This window comes from Diceros bicornis, chromosome 2, assembly GCF_020826845.1.
Source record: "Diceros bicornis minor isolate mBicDic1 chromosome 2, mDicBic1.mat.cur, whole genome shotgun sequence".
NCBI classification, from domain to species: Eukaryota; Metazoa; Chordata; class Mammalia; order Perissodactyla; family Rhinocerotidae; genus Diceros; species Diceros bicornis.
In genome coordinates, this window is record NC_080741.1 from 81,812,960 (window position 1) to 81,829,848 (window position 16,889).

Sequence of the window (16,889 nt, forward strand, 5' to 3'; positions counted from 1 at the left end):
CCCTTGCTGAGCAACGGGCCAAGGTCACCTAAAAAGGAAGCATCCAACAAGCCACACCCATCTCAAAACGTCAGTATTTCTCAGTTGAATGAGTTGAATGGCACCCTCCCCCCGAAAATAGGTCTACCTGTGAGTATGACTTTATTTGGAAAAAGGGTCTTTGTAGATGTAATTAAGGAAAAGATCCTGAGATGAGATCGTCCTGGGTTATCCAGGTGGGCCCAGAATCCCATGACAGCTGTCCTTGAAAGAGTTAGAAGAGGACAAACACGAGGAGAGGAGGCCGTGTGAAGATGGAGGCAGAGACGGGTGTGACGCAGCCGCAGGCCAACGAACGCCTGGAGCTACCAGAAGCTGAGGAGGCAAGGAAGGATCCTCCCCTGGAGCCTTGAGAGCGAGCACAGCCCTGTCGACACCTAGATTTCTGACTTCCGGCCTCCAGACTGTGAGAGAACCACTTTCTGTTATTTTAAGCCACTCGGGTTGTGGCAATTTGTTCCAGCAGCCCTAGGAAACTAATACACTAGCCACGCGAAGACAACGAACTCCAACCCAGAAATTCTTGCATCACTGAACCAGGAAACGCGTACAAGCAGGTTCACGGCAGCATTGTGCTAACAGCTAAAGACCTGTCCACTGACGGTGGAATGGATCAACCGGTACATTCAAGCACCTGAATGCACACTCCACGCCACACAACACAGAGCAATTCACAGTGTGGAGCGAGAGCGCGTCACAAAAGAATATGTACAGCACTATTCCATTCACAGAAACTGCAGAAACGGCAAAATGAAATACATTCTTTAGGGATGCACATGTATGGAGTAAAACTTAGCACAAAAGACAAGCAAGGAAAGCATTCTCCCACATCAGGGCAGTGGTTCCCAACCTAGACTGAACACGAGAACCCCTCTGGGAGCTTTTTAAAAAGACTGATGCCAGGGTATCCATCCCAGACTGATTAAACCAGTATCTTTGGGGTGCAGAATCGTGGGGAGGCATAGGGATTTTTTTTTAAGCTTCCTGAGGGGATAGGGTAGGGGCTTCTAACGTGGGGCCCGGGTTGAGAACTGCCGCTCTCTAGGAAGGAGAGGGATATTTCTATCTCGTGCCCCAAGAGGTGGTTAGATGGGTGTCACCTTATAGTTACAGTCATGTGCTGCTTAACGACGGGGAGACACTCTGAGAACTGCATCGTTTGGTGATCTTGTCGTCGTGTGGACATCATAGAGTGTACCCACACAAACTGCTTTTAGATGGTACAGCCTACTACACACCTAGGCTCTATGGCACTAATCTTATGGGACCACCGTCGTATATGCACATACATGGTTGACTGAAACGTCATTATGCGCCACATGACTGTATTCTTTAAATCACAGAAAGGTTCTGTGCACTCGTAGTTTTGATATACTTCACAAATTTTTAAAGTAAAAGCTACAGCATCTTTGCTTATATGACGTACCTAGAATAGTCAAATTCACAGATACAAAGGAAAACGGTGGCTCCTACGGGCTGGGAGGAGGGCACATGGGGACCTAGTGTTTAACGGGTACAGAGTCAGTTGGGGAAGATGAAAAAAGTTCCGGAGATGGTGGCGACGGCTGCACAACAATGTGAATGTACTTCATGCCACTGAAGTGTACACTTTAAAATGGTTAAGATAGTAAGTTTTGTTAGGTGTATTTTACCATAAATAAATAAAAAAAAAAACCTCTAACGTTTCCTCCCAGTTAGAATAGGGACAGAAACAGCCAAATAAAAACACCCACACATTGAACTCAGCAGAAAGCACGGTCCCTGATAAACATGGACCCTCTCAGTACACCCTCAAAACCATACTACGAGGTAGTTACTCCAATCATCTCAAGTCCAGAAAGGTGAAGTCATTTGTCCAATGCCACGCAGCAGGTGGCCTAGCCAGGACCTGATCTTAGATTTGTCTGACTACACAGCCCAGGATCTTAAGCCACGGTCTTACTGCATGTGGAGCACTGACCTCCATCTCCTCAGGCCTGACCACAGGCCCATCCTCCCCAGGCCCCCACTGCTCTCCAGTGGGATAAGAAGGAAGGGCAAGAACAGAAGGACTACTGCTGCCGAAGTCCCAGGCACTGCAGGGTCCTGCAGAAATAAGGGGGCAGGGGTGCCAGAAGCTCGATGGGGGCGTCCCTGGGCCTGGCACCGGGGAGGTGGAGACGATGCAGGTGGAGGTGCAAGGGCAGCTCGGCAGCCTGGGAGGGGCTCAGGCAGAGACGTCTGAGGAGGGCTTCGTCAAGGACCTGGGGTGGGAGAGGCAGATCAGCGTTCAGCCAGGTGATTCTAACCAGCAGGTACCAGCTCTAAGGAAAACGGCAGTGAGGCAAGTACTTCTTCCCTCCTTCCACGCCCATCGTCGTTAGTCATTTCCTCGCTACGCATGCACACGGATACACTCACACACACCCACACTACGGCAGAGACAACCTAGGGGCTCACCACATCAGTTTCCGCCTGGGCATACAGCTAAACTACATTTCCCAGCCCCCCTTGCAGTTTGGCGAGGCCATGTGACCGAGTGCAAGTATGTATGCCACTGCCAGACCTGGCCCACGGAAACCTCCCACAGGAACCCGCACTGTCCCATCATCTGCTGGCTGGACGGCAACAGCCTGAGTCCCAGAGGGACTGGGGCAAAGCCCACCCCTACCCCACACCCATTCACTGGACTTAACATGGAGGGAAATTATTGTGTTAAGACTCTGGTACTTTGACGTTACTCTGTTAGAGCAGAGAGGTAGCCTAATACACACACACAACCTCTTCTACCCCTTGTACCAAAAGAACAGCAGACTCAGAAAGGGCCTTTAGAAATCAGCCCATTCAACTCCCTTATTGAACAGCTTGGCAGAATGAGGCTCAAGAGAGACGGGGCGTCACTTGCTCAAGGCCACAGGGCAAGATAGGGCTACAGACAGCCTTGGAAGCCAAGAGGGCTGCCTCCCAGTCCCAAGCTGCACAGCTCACGCCTGGAGATGCTGCCCCCCTCACCCCGACCCCCAGAAGGCAGCAGGCAGCTGGGTGTGGGTACCTGTCTTTGGGTCTTGGTGCTGTCAGCTGGCAGCAGAAAGCGCTGGCCCAGCACACTGCCCACGCGGGCAGAGTATGTGTGGTCCCCAAGAACAGGGCAGAGCTCCAGTACCATGTGCACCTGCAGCTGACTGGAGAACACTGGGAGACAGAAGAGACAGGACAGTGGGTGAGCCGCTGCTCCTGTCCCACCCAGCAGAGTCTCTCCCCCTTTCCTCTGGGGAAACACCCTGCCCCGTCTCAGACCGTGTGGTTTTTGGTGAGGTCAGTGCTACCACTCCCGTCTCCAGAGCAGGGTGTGTGACCAGGTCAGGACAGTCATAGCTGTCAACCACCCAGCTGCGGGATTTGCTCAGGAAGAGATGCAACCCCGAATTTATTGTTGAAGCTCCTGGGAATAAGGAACGCTCCTTGTGGTGGGGTACAAGCCTGGAGCTGCGGGAGCACCTGGCCATCTCTGCCTTCACCACGGGAGCGCCTGTAGGAAAAAGAAGCCAGCACGCAGGAGGCGAGAAGCAAGAATGGAGAGACGGCTTCCTGATGACATCCTCTGAGCCTCTGGATCCAGCCATGCCTGAACTTTAAGCCATGGGAGCCAGTAAGTTCCCTTTTTGGGTGTTCACCAATTTTAACTGACTTTGGGGAAACTTATAATCGAAAGTACCTTGACAAATACAGAAATGGGGGGCCATGTGCTAGGCGTGGGACGAAAGGCTTCACATATGTGAACTTACTTAATCCTTCTGATGACCCTATAAGGTGGGTCCTGTCATCATTTCCATTTTAAGGTAGGAAAACCAAAGCTCAAAAACAAGTGACTTGCCGACCACCACAAGTTGGGATTCAAACCCAGGGGCTGTACTCTGCTTCCACGTCTGGCAGGTTGGTGGACTGGACAATCTAAAAACTCTCTTGCTATAGACCACCTAGGAACAGCGGAAGAACAAACAGTCATCCTTTTAAACACACTGCTGGACATACACAAAAGTAAGGTCTCCAAGACCAAAACACAAAAAGGAAGACAAATCCAGAGCACGTGAGAGCCAACGTTTCACCTACTCTAGAGGTGTTGCCAATCTTGGTGTCCAGGGGGTGTGGGTTTAAGTGGCTACCTAGGGGCCAGGGACCAGGCCTTGGTGTCCAAATGAAACCCTAGAAGGGCTACATTTCAGAAAGACTGGACCAGGAGAAAAAGCCAGCCACCAGTGAAGGCAGATGATCACCCTGGGTCTGGATGAGGGGAACGGAAGAGTTTTCCCGAGACATCACAACCATGAGTCTGCTGTCACACAGGTTTGGGGCTCTAACACTACTTGAGTGACCCGAGAACTTCCAACTGAGACACTAATATTCAGAGAGGTCCTGAAGCAGTGACAGCCCTGGGGCATTCGGCAGACGCAAAGGCAGAACCTCTCCAGAAAGCCCATCCTCTGATGAGGCAATAAAGGATTTCCACAGATAAAAGCCCAGCTGAACCTGAATTCACAGTCCTGAATCACTGAGCAATCAGCAAACAATCCACCAATGGTGAGAGCCAGCGTGAAATATAATAGGATTAGACCCTCCAGCATTTCAGACAACGGAATTACAGATATACAATATAAGTATGTTTAAAATGATTAAAGACAAAAAAAGAACAAAAAATGTGAGAAAAAAACAGATGACGTATTTTTTAAAAGGCAATTTGTATTTGTAAGAAAAACCAAACAGAATTTCTAGAAGTGAAAAATACAGTTAATGGATAGGTTAAACTGGCAGATTAGATCCAAATGAAGAGAAAATGACTCAACTGGAAGACAGATCTCAAGAAATTACTTTTTTTTTACAAAAAAAAAATTTTTTTTTTGGTGAGGAAGATCAGCCCTGAGCTAACATCCATGCCAATCTTCTTCTTTTTTGCTGAGGAAGACTGGCCCTGAGCTAACATCTGTGCCGATCTTCCTCCACTTTATGTGGGATGCCACCACAGCATGGCCTGACAAGCGGTGCATTGGTGTGTGCCCAGGATCCGAACCCTGGCCGCCAGCAGCGGAGCGCGCACACTTAACTGCTACGCCACAGGGCTGGCCCCTCAAGAAATTACTCGGAATGCAGCAGAGATAAAGAAATAAAAAATATGAAAGAAAAGTTGAGACATAGTGAGTAGATGAAAAGGTGACACGTCTATTCAGCATTCAAAAGGAAGAGAATACAGAGAATGCAAAAGGCACAACATTTGAAGAGAGAAAGAATTTTCCAGGCTTGATGAAACATTAATCTTCAGATTCAAGCAGCACAGTGAATCCCAAGCAAGATCAATACAAGTAAACCCACACACCTAGACTCATCACAGTGAAACTACAGAACACCAAAGACAAAGAGAAGATCGTGAGATCACTAAGAGAACAAACCGACGAGCTGCAAAGGAATGGCCATCAGACTTCCAGCAGAAGCACTGCTCCTCAGCTGGGCCTGGTCACACACTCCCTTGGGGTCCATCAGAGGCTCCCCAGGCTGCTGCTGACCCCACCACCTTCCTCCCACCCCCGGCCTCCTCCAGCCACATACAGTTGTAAAGGCTGGCCGGGGCTCCAGACCCACCTGTCAGTGGCTGCAGCTGGACCAGGGCACAGCCGGAGCCTGTGGCCACCACACGGAAGTGGCTGAGGGTCCTCTTGACACCCTCCAGGATGTCCTTTCGGGATGGAGATTTCACTGGAACTACCTGTGGTGTCAGCCCCCAAGAATGAAGAAGCGTCACACACGTTGGGAGCTACACCCAGACCCTCCCCGCTCCCAACAGACTCAGGACAGGGCCACCATACAGGCGGTAGTCACTTGCCTGTTTTAGGGGACAGGAGAGCCAGCCATCCCAAGTCTACACCCTTGACTCCTCTGTAGGGGTAACATGTCTGCAAAGTCCCTTGCTCTATCCCACTCAGACCCTGACTCACAAGATCGACGCCATCAACGTGTTCCAGTTTCAGAGCTGCTTGGATCTTCCCCTCAGAAGTAGCCGGGACCCCCTCAGTGACAGCACTGAGAAAGAGACAGAAGGAGGTCACAGAGCGCCTTGCTGGGACCTCCCCACGACCCTGGGAGCCTCCCAGCACCTCTCACCAATAGGTGGCTGTGGGTCTCTGGGCTCTCCGTGCATGGAGGAAGAACTTCTGGAGACGGCTTGCTGTCTGGGGACAACTGGAGAGGAGTACAAGCCCAGAGGTCTCCCTGGAGGAAGGGGACAAATCACAGAAGTTAAAGTCCCTTGGGCTCACCCACAAAAAAGGGAGACCCCTAGGAAGGAACACTCACCTGCTTAAGGCCAAACAGTAACACCAGACCTAGAACCCAGACCTCCTCCTGAGAAGTCAGGCTTCCTCATGTTTGATAATAAGACTAGGGAGCTCACTGTGTTCTCATTCTGCCCTGGCCCCCAGGGAGCTCGGAGCCAAATGTCATAACAGTTACCACCAGTTGCTAAATGTCTACCATGTGCCAGGTGCTATGCGAGGAATTTTATACATATAGCTCTTAAATAATTAAATCCCCACAAACAAGCCCACGAATTTGTGGAAGTGCAGAAATATTTCATCTCAAGTACCACCTCTGACCAGGGCAGTTGGAGGAAAGAATATCATGGGTTGGCTCCCAGTGCCTGCCACGGGTACGGGGCTGCAGGAGGGACCGCCCCCGAGCACGGGCGTTATCAGCTCCACGTCACGATTGAGGGGAGGAGGCTCAGCGAGGTGTCCCCCTTTGCCTAAGACCACAGTTCGTGCAGGAGGACTTGAACTCAGCTCTGTCTGCTCCCTCCTCTTCCTTGCATCCGACCTCTATAATCCCAACCCAGCCTTCTTCCCAAGCAGCTGTTCCCCACCCACGCCGATGCCTAGCCTACCCTCCTATCAGCCCCCACCACTTACTTCCCAGCCGCTCGGACCACCTGGAGCTCCTGCTCCGCGAGCCCCAGGGACTGGCTCAGCTCTGGCAGCACTGAGAGCAGCGTCAGCTCCCCTGGTTTTCCTGGAAAAAAAGAAGGAAAAGTACAACTTGCTCCCAGAGGCTTTTGGCTTCATCCCACCGCCCCCTTCTCTTCCCCATTCCCTCCCTCAGAGACTCAAACCCCCTTTCACTGCATCCCCTTCCCCTGCCCATACCTGTCACTGGCAGACCCTGTGGCTTGTTCAACGTCACTAGAGGTCCTGAAACATATAGTACACAAACATCATCGACAGCCAAAGCAGCAGAGTGTACTAAGCACTTTCTCAATTCATCTTACCGTCTGGCCCCACTACACCTCTCAGACATGGTTATCCACCACACCCTAAACTGAGCTTCTTTCTGTCCCTCACATAGGCTAAGCTTGCTGCCACCTCAGGGCCTTTGCACTTGCTGTTTCCCCTGTCTCAGATTTTCATGTCTGGCTCCTTCATATCCTCTTGGCTCAGATGTCACCACCACAGAGAGGCCTGAAACCCCAGTCTAATGTCGGCCCTCCTCTAGTTTCTCACCAGCATAACGCCCTCTTTTATTCATAGCACTGATCACTAGTAAGGACCTTGTTCATTTATTTCCTGGTGGATCTGTTTCTCTCACTAAAATGTTGGCTCCCTGAGGGCAGGAACCATACTTATCTTGTTCAGCACTATACAGCCATGCCTAGAACAGTCCCTGAAACATAGCCTGTGCTCAATACATAGTTGAGAAAATTAATAAATCACTGAATGGAGACCGAGGCTCAGGGAAATTGTTATTTTCCTATAGCCACACAGCAAGCGGATTACAGAGCCTAGATATGACTGCAAAGCCTGTGTTTTGTCCATCAGTGAACACTTTATTACAGCAATTCCCATTGAGGAACGCCTACTGTGGGCAAGGCTCTCTAGTTATCTACAGCATCCCACCCCACACCCCTGTCCCCGTGACGCTGAGGCTGAGAGATTGCGTAGCTGGTGTGAGCTCCTGCCGCTAGTGGGAGGCAGAACCAGGATTTGGCCCCAAAGCCTCTAGGAGGGAGCCCAGCCAGGCCCCCAGAAAGCTCAGGGGAGGACTGCTCCCCTTCCGGGTCTCCGCAGCTGTCACTCCCAGCCCTCACCTTTCCGGTCCACCACGGCTGCCCTCAGCACATCGACCAGCTCCTTCCGGCTGAGGTTCTGGGGCCGCAGCAGCCCCGGGAAGGGCCGCTCCTCCAGGGGCCCCGACCGTCTGCTGGAGCCTCGAGGCTGCCGCTGATGCCTGGAAAGGGTGGGATAAGCAACAGGGGCATCACTGCTTCCGGAGGTGCCGTCCATTCTTATCTCCCCCCACCTATTCCCAAATCCTGCCGCCTCCGACAAATGCCTCAGAAGGCCTGGGCTGAGCTTCTCGAAAATTCAGGTTCGACCGGTCCCATTTGACACAGGAGAGAACTGAGGCTCCGAGAGGCCGAGTAACTAGATTAGGGTCACACAGCAGAGCTGGGATTAGAACCCCCTATCTACCTAACTCCAGGCCCCGCGCACACCCCTCTCCCCACCCCCGCCCCGCCTCCCTCCCCCACGAAGGGGGGTGCGTAATCACCGGCCCTCGGTGCCAAAGGCTGCGGCCTTCGGCGCTGCGCGGACCCCGGGACCCCGCCGCCAGCCACCCCAGGCGCGGCCCAAGACACAACCGCCACCCATCTCCCAGGACACATGCGCACTGTCCTCCGAGGCGAGGACAGTGCGCATGTGTCCAGAAGGGCAGCCCCGCCCACAGCGCGCTCATCGGTCAGATTGACTGTCAATCGGAGTAGCGGGGCTCGGAGCCGTGAGAAGGCGGAGCTTTGGCTTGGCCGGGGAAGGAAATGCGTCAATTCACGTCTGTGCTTTGGGGAAACTAAGGCACAGAGCAGAGGAGTTGACTCTCGCCGGGGTCAGAGAACCTGTCTTAGGGCAAAACCGAGACAAAAGGTCAAGGTGTTCGGATTACCACTGCAATTCTTAGGAGACTTCTGACTTCAAAAAACCACCATCCTGCACAATTTTGTAAGGCAAATCGGGGAAAAAAAAAAAAAAACCACACTCGTTGGTCCAGTAATCCGCTTCGCAGAACACAGCCTGGTGCATAATCCAAAAGGAAAAAAAGGCCAGAGGCAGAAAGAGGTTCACTACAGCATTATTTTTCAAAGCAAAAACAAAACAAATCTCAAAACTGGAAACATAAATTCTCCTGCGACTAGCTCTGTAGGAGAAATATATCTAATACATCACCCTATTCGACATTTTTTGAATGCTAACTCTGTGCCAGACCTTGGCATCCGGGAACTGGACACAGATCGACAAGACTCGGGCCCCATCCGCAAGAAGGTCGCCGGGTTAGATCAGAGCATCACAACTCCCCTTGCTAATCGCTCGGGAGGTGCCGAGAGAGGGAAGAGCGAGGAGCCGGGTGAAATCAGAGCAAGCCTCCCGGCAGGGGCTGTGACTGACGGGCTGTGCAGAGCCAATAGGAGTTCACCAGGAGAAAAAGCTGTGGGGAGGAGGGGCGGCAGAGGGCGGGAGCGACAGAAGAAATGAGACGTTAGTGAAAAAGACCAAAGACCAAAATGGGTTCTGTCCTGTAATTACAACTATAGAAAAGTTACATGCAACCTGTGAATTTATTTTTATCTATTTACTACGAGCCCTGTAACTCTCAACTCATTGTTTGCATTAGCGAAAGATTGCAAATTAACCCAAATCCATCAACAGAGGAGCGGCTAAGTCAGTTGTAGCACAAACCTATGCAACCATTAATTGAAGAAAATGTAGGTCTATATGTGCTATGTGAATCAATCTCCAGAATATATTAAATCAAAAACGCAAAGTGAAGGACCGTGTGACTAGAATATGCATATGTGTGTGTGCATGTGATATATATATCTGTTATATTTATATGTTCTGCATTTCTGAAAGGACACACAAAAATGAGATGGCGGTGGCTTCTGGACAGGGAATCAGAGGTGAGAAGATAACTATTTTTAGCCTTTGGAACTGCTTAAATGTTTTACTTCACTGATATGTTTCTTCTTCACAAACACACACACACACACACACACTCCTAGGTTAAAAATCTAAGCCAGATATAAAAGACCGTATGATTCATAAAAATTGGTCAAACAATAATTTTTTAAACAAAAATAAGTTTAGAAATAAATCTTTTAAAAAAGATTGTGTGTTGGGCCGGCCCCGTGGCTTAGCGGTTAAGGGTGTGCGCTCCACTGCTGGCAGCCCAGGTTTGGATCCCGGTCGCGCACCATGCTGAGGCCGCGTCCCACATACAGCAACTAGAAGGATGTGCAGCTATGACATACAACTGTCTACTGGGGCTTTGGGGGAAAAAATAAATAAATAAATAAAATTAAAAAAAAAAGATTGTGTGATTTATTTACGTGACATTGTAGAAAAGGCAAACTATATAGGAGGACAGAAAGTCAGTGGTTGCCAGGGGCTTGGGGGTCTGGTGGGGATTGACTGGAAGGGGGCATAAGGGAGCTTTTTGGAATGCTGGACATGGTGGTTACATAAATATATGAATTTGCAAAAAGTTAATTGAACTATATACCCGAAAAGGGTAAGTTTTATTGTATGCCAATTATACCTCAAGGAACTTATTTTTTTTAATTCAAAGATTTAAATAATGAGTTTTTTAAAAGATGTGCACAAACACAGACAGGCCTGGCAAGAAACTTGGCAAGAATGCAAGTGGTTTTATCTTGTTTTGGGCTCGGAAGGTACTGTGCTGTGTCATAAGGCCCCCCCGGCATTTTAGAATCCCTCTTCTGAAAGGTCTCCTGTGCATGCATAAGTACCAGCCTGAGCAGAGATGGAAAGACAAAGGCAGAGGGGCTGGGACCCAGCCTGCCTTACCTGCAGCAGACCTCCCTTCCCCTGGCAGTGCTTGGCCCTGGAGGGTCCTTCCCCGACTTGGACTGGCCCCGGGCCCTCCTGCCCTCCAGTGCTCTTTGGAGTTTGCCCTCCACATGCTCCAGCCCGGTCAAAGGCTGCCCTGTCCTGTTCACTGCCCACAGCTGGTGCGACTCCATTGGCCTCCAAGCTCCTGGAAGAAAACGAAGAACCTAATTTTCCCTGGGCTGGGAGGGCTCCGGTCAGTCCCTCAGGACTCATTTGCAAAACGCTGACTCTCAGGAGCAGGGGAGTTGGGACAAATTCCAAACTTCCACCACCCCCAGCCCAGCTTCACAGGAGGAGCACATAGGCCACAGCCTCAGCAAGGGTTGACCAGGAATCTCTTCTGGCTGACGTAAACATCGTGCCTCCATGCCGGAAGGCCAGCTCGCGGATCCAGGACAGCACTGAGCCGGGCCTCCAGCCACAACCGCAGGAGCAGGAAAGCCCAGAGTAGAGATCTTCTCCCGAGCTCTGGCAGCTCCTCCCACGCCTGGCTGCAGGCTGTGGGGCGGCTGCCAGCAGTAACTCGCCAACTCTAGCTCTGGTAACACAGGCCTGGGTCTTGGTGTTTAACAAACCCCGATAGGCTTTACAGCAAGGGTCAGAAAGGACACAGTTTTGAATCTGACAGGTGCACTGAAGTGTTTCGTATTCACTAGTGGAAGTCTGTGGGAGCCCACAGGGGGTATATTTCTGGAAGAGGGTGTCAGGAAAAGTTTCAGAAGGGTTGTCCTTTGAGCTGAGCTTTCAAAAGAGTTTCTTCCAGATGGCCAAAGGGGTCTCTTGAGGCAGAGGACAAGGTAATGGTGAGGGAGGAGGAGGTGGGGACGCCTTGGGCAGCTGTCATCCCCTTTGCGACATTACCTCTGTGACCTCCCCCTCCTGCCTTGCAGAATTAGGTGTGCCCTCGTCTGGGGCACATGGCTGTGTTCTAGCTTTGCAGTGAGTGTTAAAGGTGCTCACGGTGAAGCTGGATGTCCACTAGAGTATGGCAGCTGCTCACTCATTTGTCACAGGTCCATATCGGGCTGGCGCCAGCTGCTTGCTGCTGGTTGGCTCCTCTAGAGCAGTGCTTCTCAGACTGCCTGCTAGAGAGCCAGGGTTTTCTTTTTCTTTTGCAATTTACTGGGGACTGATACATTTGAAAAATACACTAGCAGTGAATTACTGTAAGATGAAACAAAACAAGAAAGACATGAAAAATACAAGCCACCGATCAGGCGCCTGGATGTCGTGGCCATGTCAAATCGCTGTAACAGTCTCGACCCGTTTATTCCAGCGTCTGAACTCACCTGTTGCTGTCCCGAGAGAAGCAGCTCAAGGACGGGCCCAGGCTCGCAGACGGCACTTTGCATAGCTCCACTCTCAACCTGGCTGAGGCTGTGACTGCCTCCACACCTCCAATCCCGGCCCAGGAGGCCCCAACACCCTCCAAGATTTCCTTGTGCCCAGGGCAGCCCTGCACCCCAGCCCTCTGGCTCTGATCTCCTGCTGCTGCTTCGGTTGTAAGGGTCACATCCCAGCCCCATGTGGGTGGTCTCTGCCCCCACAACGGCCATCTAGGGGTCAGGCTGGGACACGTAAGCTGTGAAGAGTGACATGGAACAGCAGGCTTGGCTAAGGCGCTGGCCAGGAGGAGGTGATGAGAGGGGTTTCATTGCACTACTCACACATCTTCTAACTGAATGTCTGAGACTGTTTTCCTTCCAAGTCCTTCTCCCCACCTTTACCCTGTTGCTGCAAGCCCCTCTTCCTCTGCATGGGTGCAGAGCCAGACAGCTCAGGTTCAAATTCTGGCTCCGCCACTTGCTAGCTAGGTGACCTGGAGCAAGACGCTTCATCTCTCTGAGCCTCAGTTTCCTCAACTGGAAAATGGGGATAAAGTAGTACTGTGGCAGAGGTTTTTATGAGGGTTCAGTAAGTTACTGTACATCGAGTGCTTAGAATGGGGCCTGGCCCAGAGTCCCCATGATGTAACTGTGAGGGTGATCTCTCCTCACTCAGCTCCCTCTGACGTTCTCAGGACAGCCACCTCCCCAGCTGCAGTGGCTCCCTGACCAGCCAGCCGGCCGGCACATGCTCTCTGCCCGGTGTTTCCCCAGCTACGTCTCCTCCCTGAGGGCAGGGCGGGAGCCCGCTGTCAGGCAGGGCTCTTTTTGCCCCCACGACATGTGGAAGCAGAGCTTGGCCAGGGGTGCCTCGTGGGGGAACCGGAAGGCAGAGACCCCTGGGAGGCGATGCTCCAGAAAGGGAGGCCAGAGGCAGAGGCTGTGGCGGCAAGAGCTCGCTCGGGCTCTGCTGCCAGCCGGTCCTGGGCTCAGCTCTGGGCTCTGCCGCTGACCAGCTGTGGGACCTTGGGCAAGTCACTTCCCCTCTGAGTGGTGGCCACTTGAATTAAAAACATCGGCCTTCTAGGGTGGTTGTAAGGACCTGGAGGGAACATGTGTAGAGAGGGTGCAGCACAGAGCCTCACCCTGAGAAGGAGGAGGGGGCAGAGGGAGCCCTCTGGGTGGGAAGATGCTGGAATACTCCCACACTGGTTGGGGAATGACTGCTTCCCCAAGTGCCCCACCCCCTGAGTGTCTCCAGGCCTCTCCCCAGAACCCTGGATCTCCCATGATCCCGCAGCTGGAGGGTTTATACGTGGCCCAGCAGGGCCGTGTCCATCCTGATTGGCCAACACCATCACCCTGCCTGTGTCCCCTCACCTCTGGCACATGGACTCCCCCAGGGCAGGGGAGTGGGCACCCTGGGGGTCTGGTGGCTCAGCAAATGTCCCCTCCCTCCTATGCCTCAGTTTCCCCATCTGTAAAATGGGTGGGGTGCAGTTTGGACCAGAAGCTCTCTCCAGCACAGCATGATTCCAAGAATCCAGCCTTCAGCGACATGCCATTTAGTGCATCTCCTGGTGGCGAAAGGAGTGTTAATCTTTCTCTTCCCCTGACGGCGTAATCCCAGTCAAGCAGGCATGACTCCGTCATGGCTGTCACTCTTGAATCAGTGACAGGAAGAAGGCACTGAGTCTAGTGCAAAAGATGGAAAGACAGAGTGAGGCAAAGCCCCAAAGGCAGGAACAGTGGGGACAGCCAGGAGGAGTGTGGAGACCCTCGTGGCATCTCCTGCCCATGACCCTGGTGGCCCTGCTACTGCCTGTCCGCTGAACGCATCATGCCCCTGCCGCTGCTGTGCCAGTGCTTTCCATGGGTTTACCCCACAACAGCCCCATTTAGCAGGTGAGGAGACTGAGGCACAGAGAGCGTAAGTGATATGCTGAAGGTCACAGAGCCAGGAGAAGGACCGAGTTGGGATGGGAGCCCAGGTTGTCTGACTGCACCCTGCGCCCCTCTGCCTCCCCATGGGGACGTTTGCGGAGCAACCCCTGTGTGTCCTGTGCTGTGCTAACCTCGCACTTCACAAACAGACCTAGGAAGCTGGGACTATGTCCCCAGCCACCCCCTCTCTCACTCTCACCTGTCCCGTCTCTCCCTCTGTCCCTCCCGCACGAGCATCCTTCTGGTCCTCTTTACAGCTGTGCTTTGTAGCTGAGCCAGGGGCTCATGATGGAATAGGGATGCTCCCCTTCTGATCTCGGACCCTGACCTCGTGCCACGTGAGTCAGGCATGAGCCAGCAGGAGACCCTCATGACAGTCATGAGAGAGAGCACAGGCTTTGCAGCCAGGTGGCCCAGGTTATAATCCCAGTTCTGACACTTGCTCGCTCTGTGACATTGGACAAGTGACTTAACCTCTCTGAGCCTCAGTTTCCTCTTCTGTAAAGTGGACCTACATCTCCTGGCCTCACAGGGCTGTGTGTGTCTGCAATGAGTCACCACTTGTCTTTAAAACCTATCCTGGATCCTCATCTCACCCCCCTGTCCAAGCCCCTGGCATCTCTTACTTGTATGGTTGCAATGGCCTCCTCACTGGTCTCCCTGCCTCCATCCTCATCCCCCCCAGTCTTTCCTTCTCCAGCAACCAGAGAGATCCTTTTACAACCTAAGTCAGATCACATTGCTCCTCGCTCAACATCCTCCCATGGCTCCCACCTCCCTCAGGGAAAGCCCAAGGCCTCACTGCAGCTGACCTGGCCCTCTGTCATCTGTCCCCGTGACCTCCTTGACATCCTCTGAGACGTCTACTCCCTCGCCCACTCAGCTCCAGCAACGCTGTCTTCCTCGCTGGTCCTCAAACATGCCAGGCACAGTCCTGCCTCAGGGCCTTTGCACTGGCTGCATCCTCTGCCTGGCTCAGAGGTCTGCATGGCTGGGTCCCCCACTTCCTTCATTTGTGTAAAGACTTATCAGAGAGGCCTCCTCCCACACACAATCCTCTCACCCCACTTTACTTTTCTCGAATGTGCTTATTTCAACCTACTTTATATTGCATATTTATTCTGTTTGTTGTCTGTCTCCCCTAGTGGAAGGTAACAGTTACAAATTGTGTTCATCGCTGGAGCACAAGAGCTGCTCAGTGCCTCTGTGCTGAGCGAGTGAATGCACGATGGGGTACAAGTGAACGCATGGGGTCTGGGAATAAGTGGATCTGGATTATTACTGCTCTCATCATCATCTATTCATTTATTCTTTGCTGAGGAAGAGTCACCCTGAGTTAACACTTGTTGCCAATCTTCCTCTATTTTGTGTGTGAGCCGCCGTCACAGCGCAGCCACTGACAGATGAGTGGCGTAGGTCCGCCCCTGGGAACCGGACCCGGCCGTCAAAGTGGAGCACGCTGACCTAGGCCTCTGGGGTGGCCCCTCATTATTATTTTTTCTCTCAAAGCTTCTGCTGCCCAAGCCTCAGGCAGAGCCTGGTTTGAGGACAGGAGCCCCCATGAGTGTGGTGACCTCACAGTGACCCCAGGTTTCCCTTATCTCTGGAGTGGCAGCAGCCTGAACCTCTTGCTGTCTCTCCTGGTCCCCGGGATGCCCCGTGACCCTGAGCCCAGCAGCACGCAGTGTCCCTAGGGAAGGCCTGGCACTTAGTCGCCCCAGTAAGTCCAGCCCTGACGGGAGGCTGGCCTCCCGCGGCTGGAACCTACATGGTGGCAGGGGACTTTAAGCAACTCATGGCCAGGATTCCTCTCGGGGGCCTTCCCTCATCTTCCTCTAGACACGTTTTCAGTGCTCAGGATCAGACCGAAGGAGTGCATGGAACCACGGGTTCTGGGTTCAAATCCCAGCTCTGATCTCTGACCCTGTGTAAATATCTGCCCCAAATTGAGGGGAAACCGAGAGGAGTGACTGGCGTCCCCCAACCCCGGGAGCCCTGCTGGCCTCAGGGGCAGGACCAACAGCCAGCAAATAGCAAGAAAATGCTGCAAGGCTGGGTGTGACTCGAGTCCCTCACTGAGCAAGTATTTGGTGAGCACCTACTGGGTGCTGGGACTGGGCACAAGACGGATGTGGTCCCTGCCCTGATGGAGCTGACCCTCCAGTGGGGGAGACAGACAGCGAATAAGAAACACAAGTAAACAGTGGTTTGTCAAGTGATAAATGCTAAGGGAAAAAATTAAGCAGGGAAGGGGCTGAGGGTGCTGGAGAGTGGGGTCTGCACCTTTCCATAGTCAGTGAGAAGATGATTTTCGAATGAGGACCTAAAGGGGAAAGGGAGGGAGGAGCTGTGCAGATAGCTGGGGGATGGGCACTCTAGGCAGAGGGCACAGCAGGTGCAAAGGCCCTGTGGTTGAGAAACAAGGAGGCCGATGTGGAGGGACATGAAGCCAGAGGTCACAGGACCAATCACACTCAGTGAGGAAGGTGGATTACGGAAGGTGAGGGTGGAGGCAGGGAGACCAGTGAGGGGGCTGCTGCTGCTGTCCAGGCCAGTGATGCTGACAGCAGGAGGGGTGGAGGAGGGAGCAGTGGGGTGCTGAGGAGTGAGTGCACTTGAGATGTGGAGCCTGCATCTGGTTCGTCCAGCAGTTTTGGGA

General features: G+C 52.6%; 2 protein-coding genes across 7 annotated transcripts in view; both read right to left on the minus strand.

The window, feature by feature from the left end:
* Nucleotides 1–16,889, minus strand: part of LOC131419132 (uncharacterized protein C3orf20 homolog) — a 137,310-nt gene that overhangs the window by 40,845 nt on the left and 79,576 nt on the right. The window lies entirely within an intron of this gene.
* The window catches only part of LOC131419115 (mitochondrial mRNA pseudouridine synthase RPUSD3-like), a 55,138-nt gene that overhangs the window by 10,038 nt on the left and 28,211 nt on the right, over nt 1–16,889 (minus strand). The window contains exons 1-9 of one of the 6 annotated variants that reach the window (XM_058563940.1): nt 9,318–9,375; nt 8,144–8,283; nt 7,206–7,250; nt 6,972–7,071; nt 6,169–6,276; nt 6,003–6,087; nt 5,650–5,773; nt 3,071–3,210; nt 1,659–2,282 (exon numbers count right to left, since the gene is read on the minus strand). In XM_058563940.1, the coding sequence (XP_058419923.1) occupies nt 2,091–2,282; nt 3,071–3,210; nt 5,650–5,773; nt 6,003–6,087; nt 6,169–6,276; nt 6,972–7,071; nt 7,206–7,250; nt 8,144–8,283; nt 9,318–9,364 (981 nt within the window). In that variant the 5' untranslated portion in view covers nt 9,365–9,375 and the 3' untranslated portion in view covers nt 1,659–2,090. Of the gene's footprint in view, nt 1–1,658; nt 2,283–3,070; nt 3,211–3,803; nt 3,996–5,649; nt 5,774–6,002; nt 6,088–6,168; nt 6,277–6,971; nt 7,072–7,205; nt 7,251–8,143; nt 8,284–8,607; nt 8,724–9,317; nt 9,376–16,889 lie in introns of those variants that run through there. The other 5 variants (XM_058563932.1, XM_058563923.1, XR_009223148.1 and 2 more) reach the window with 5 other exon arrangements.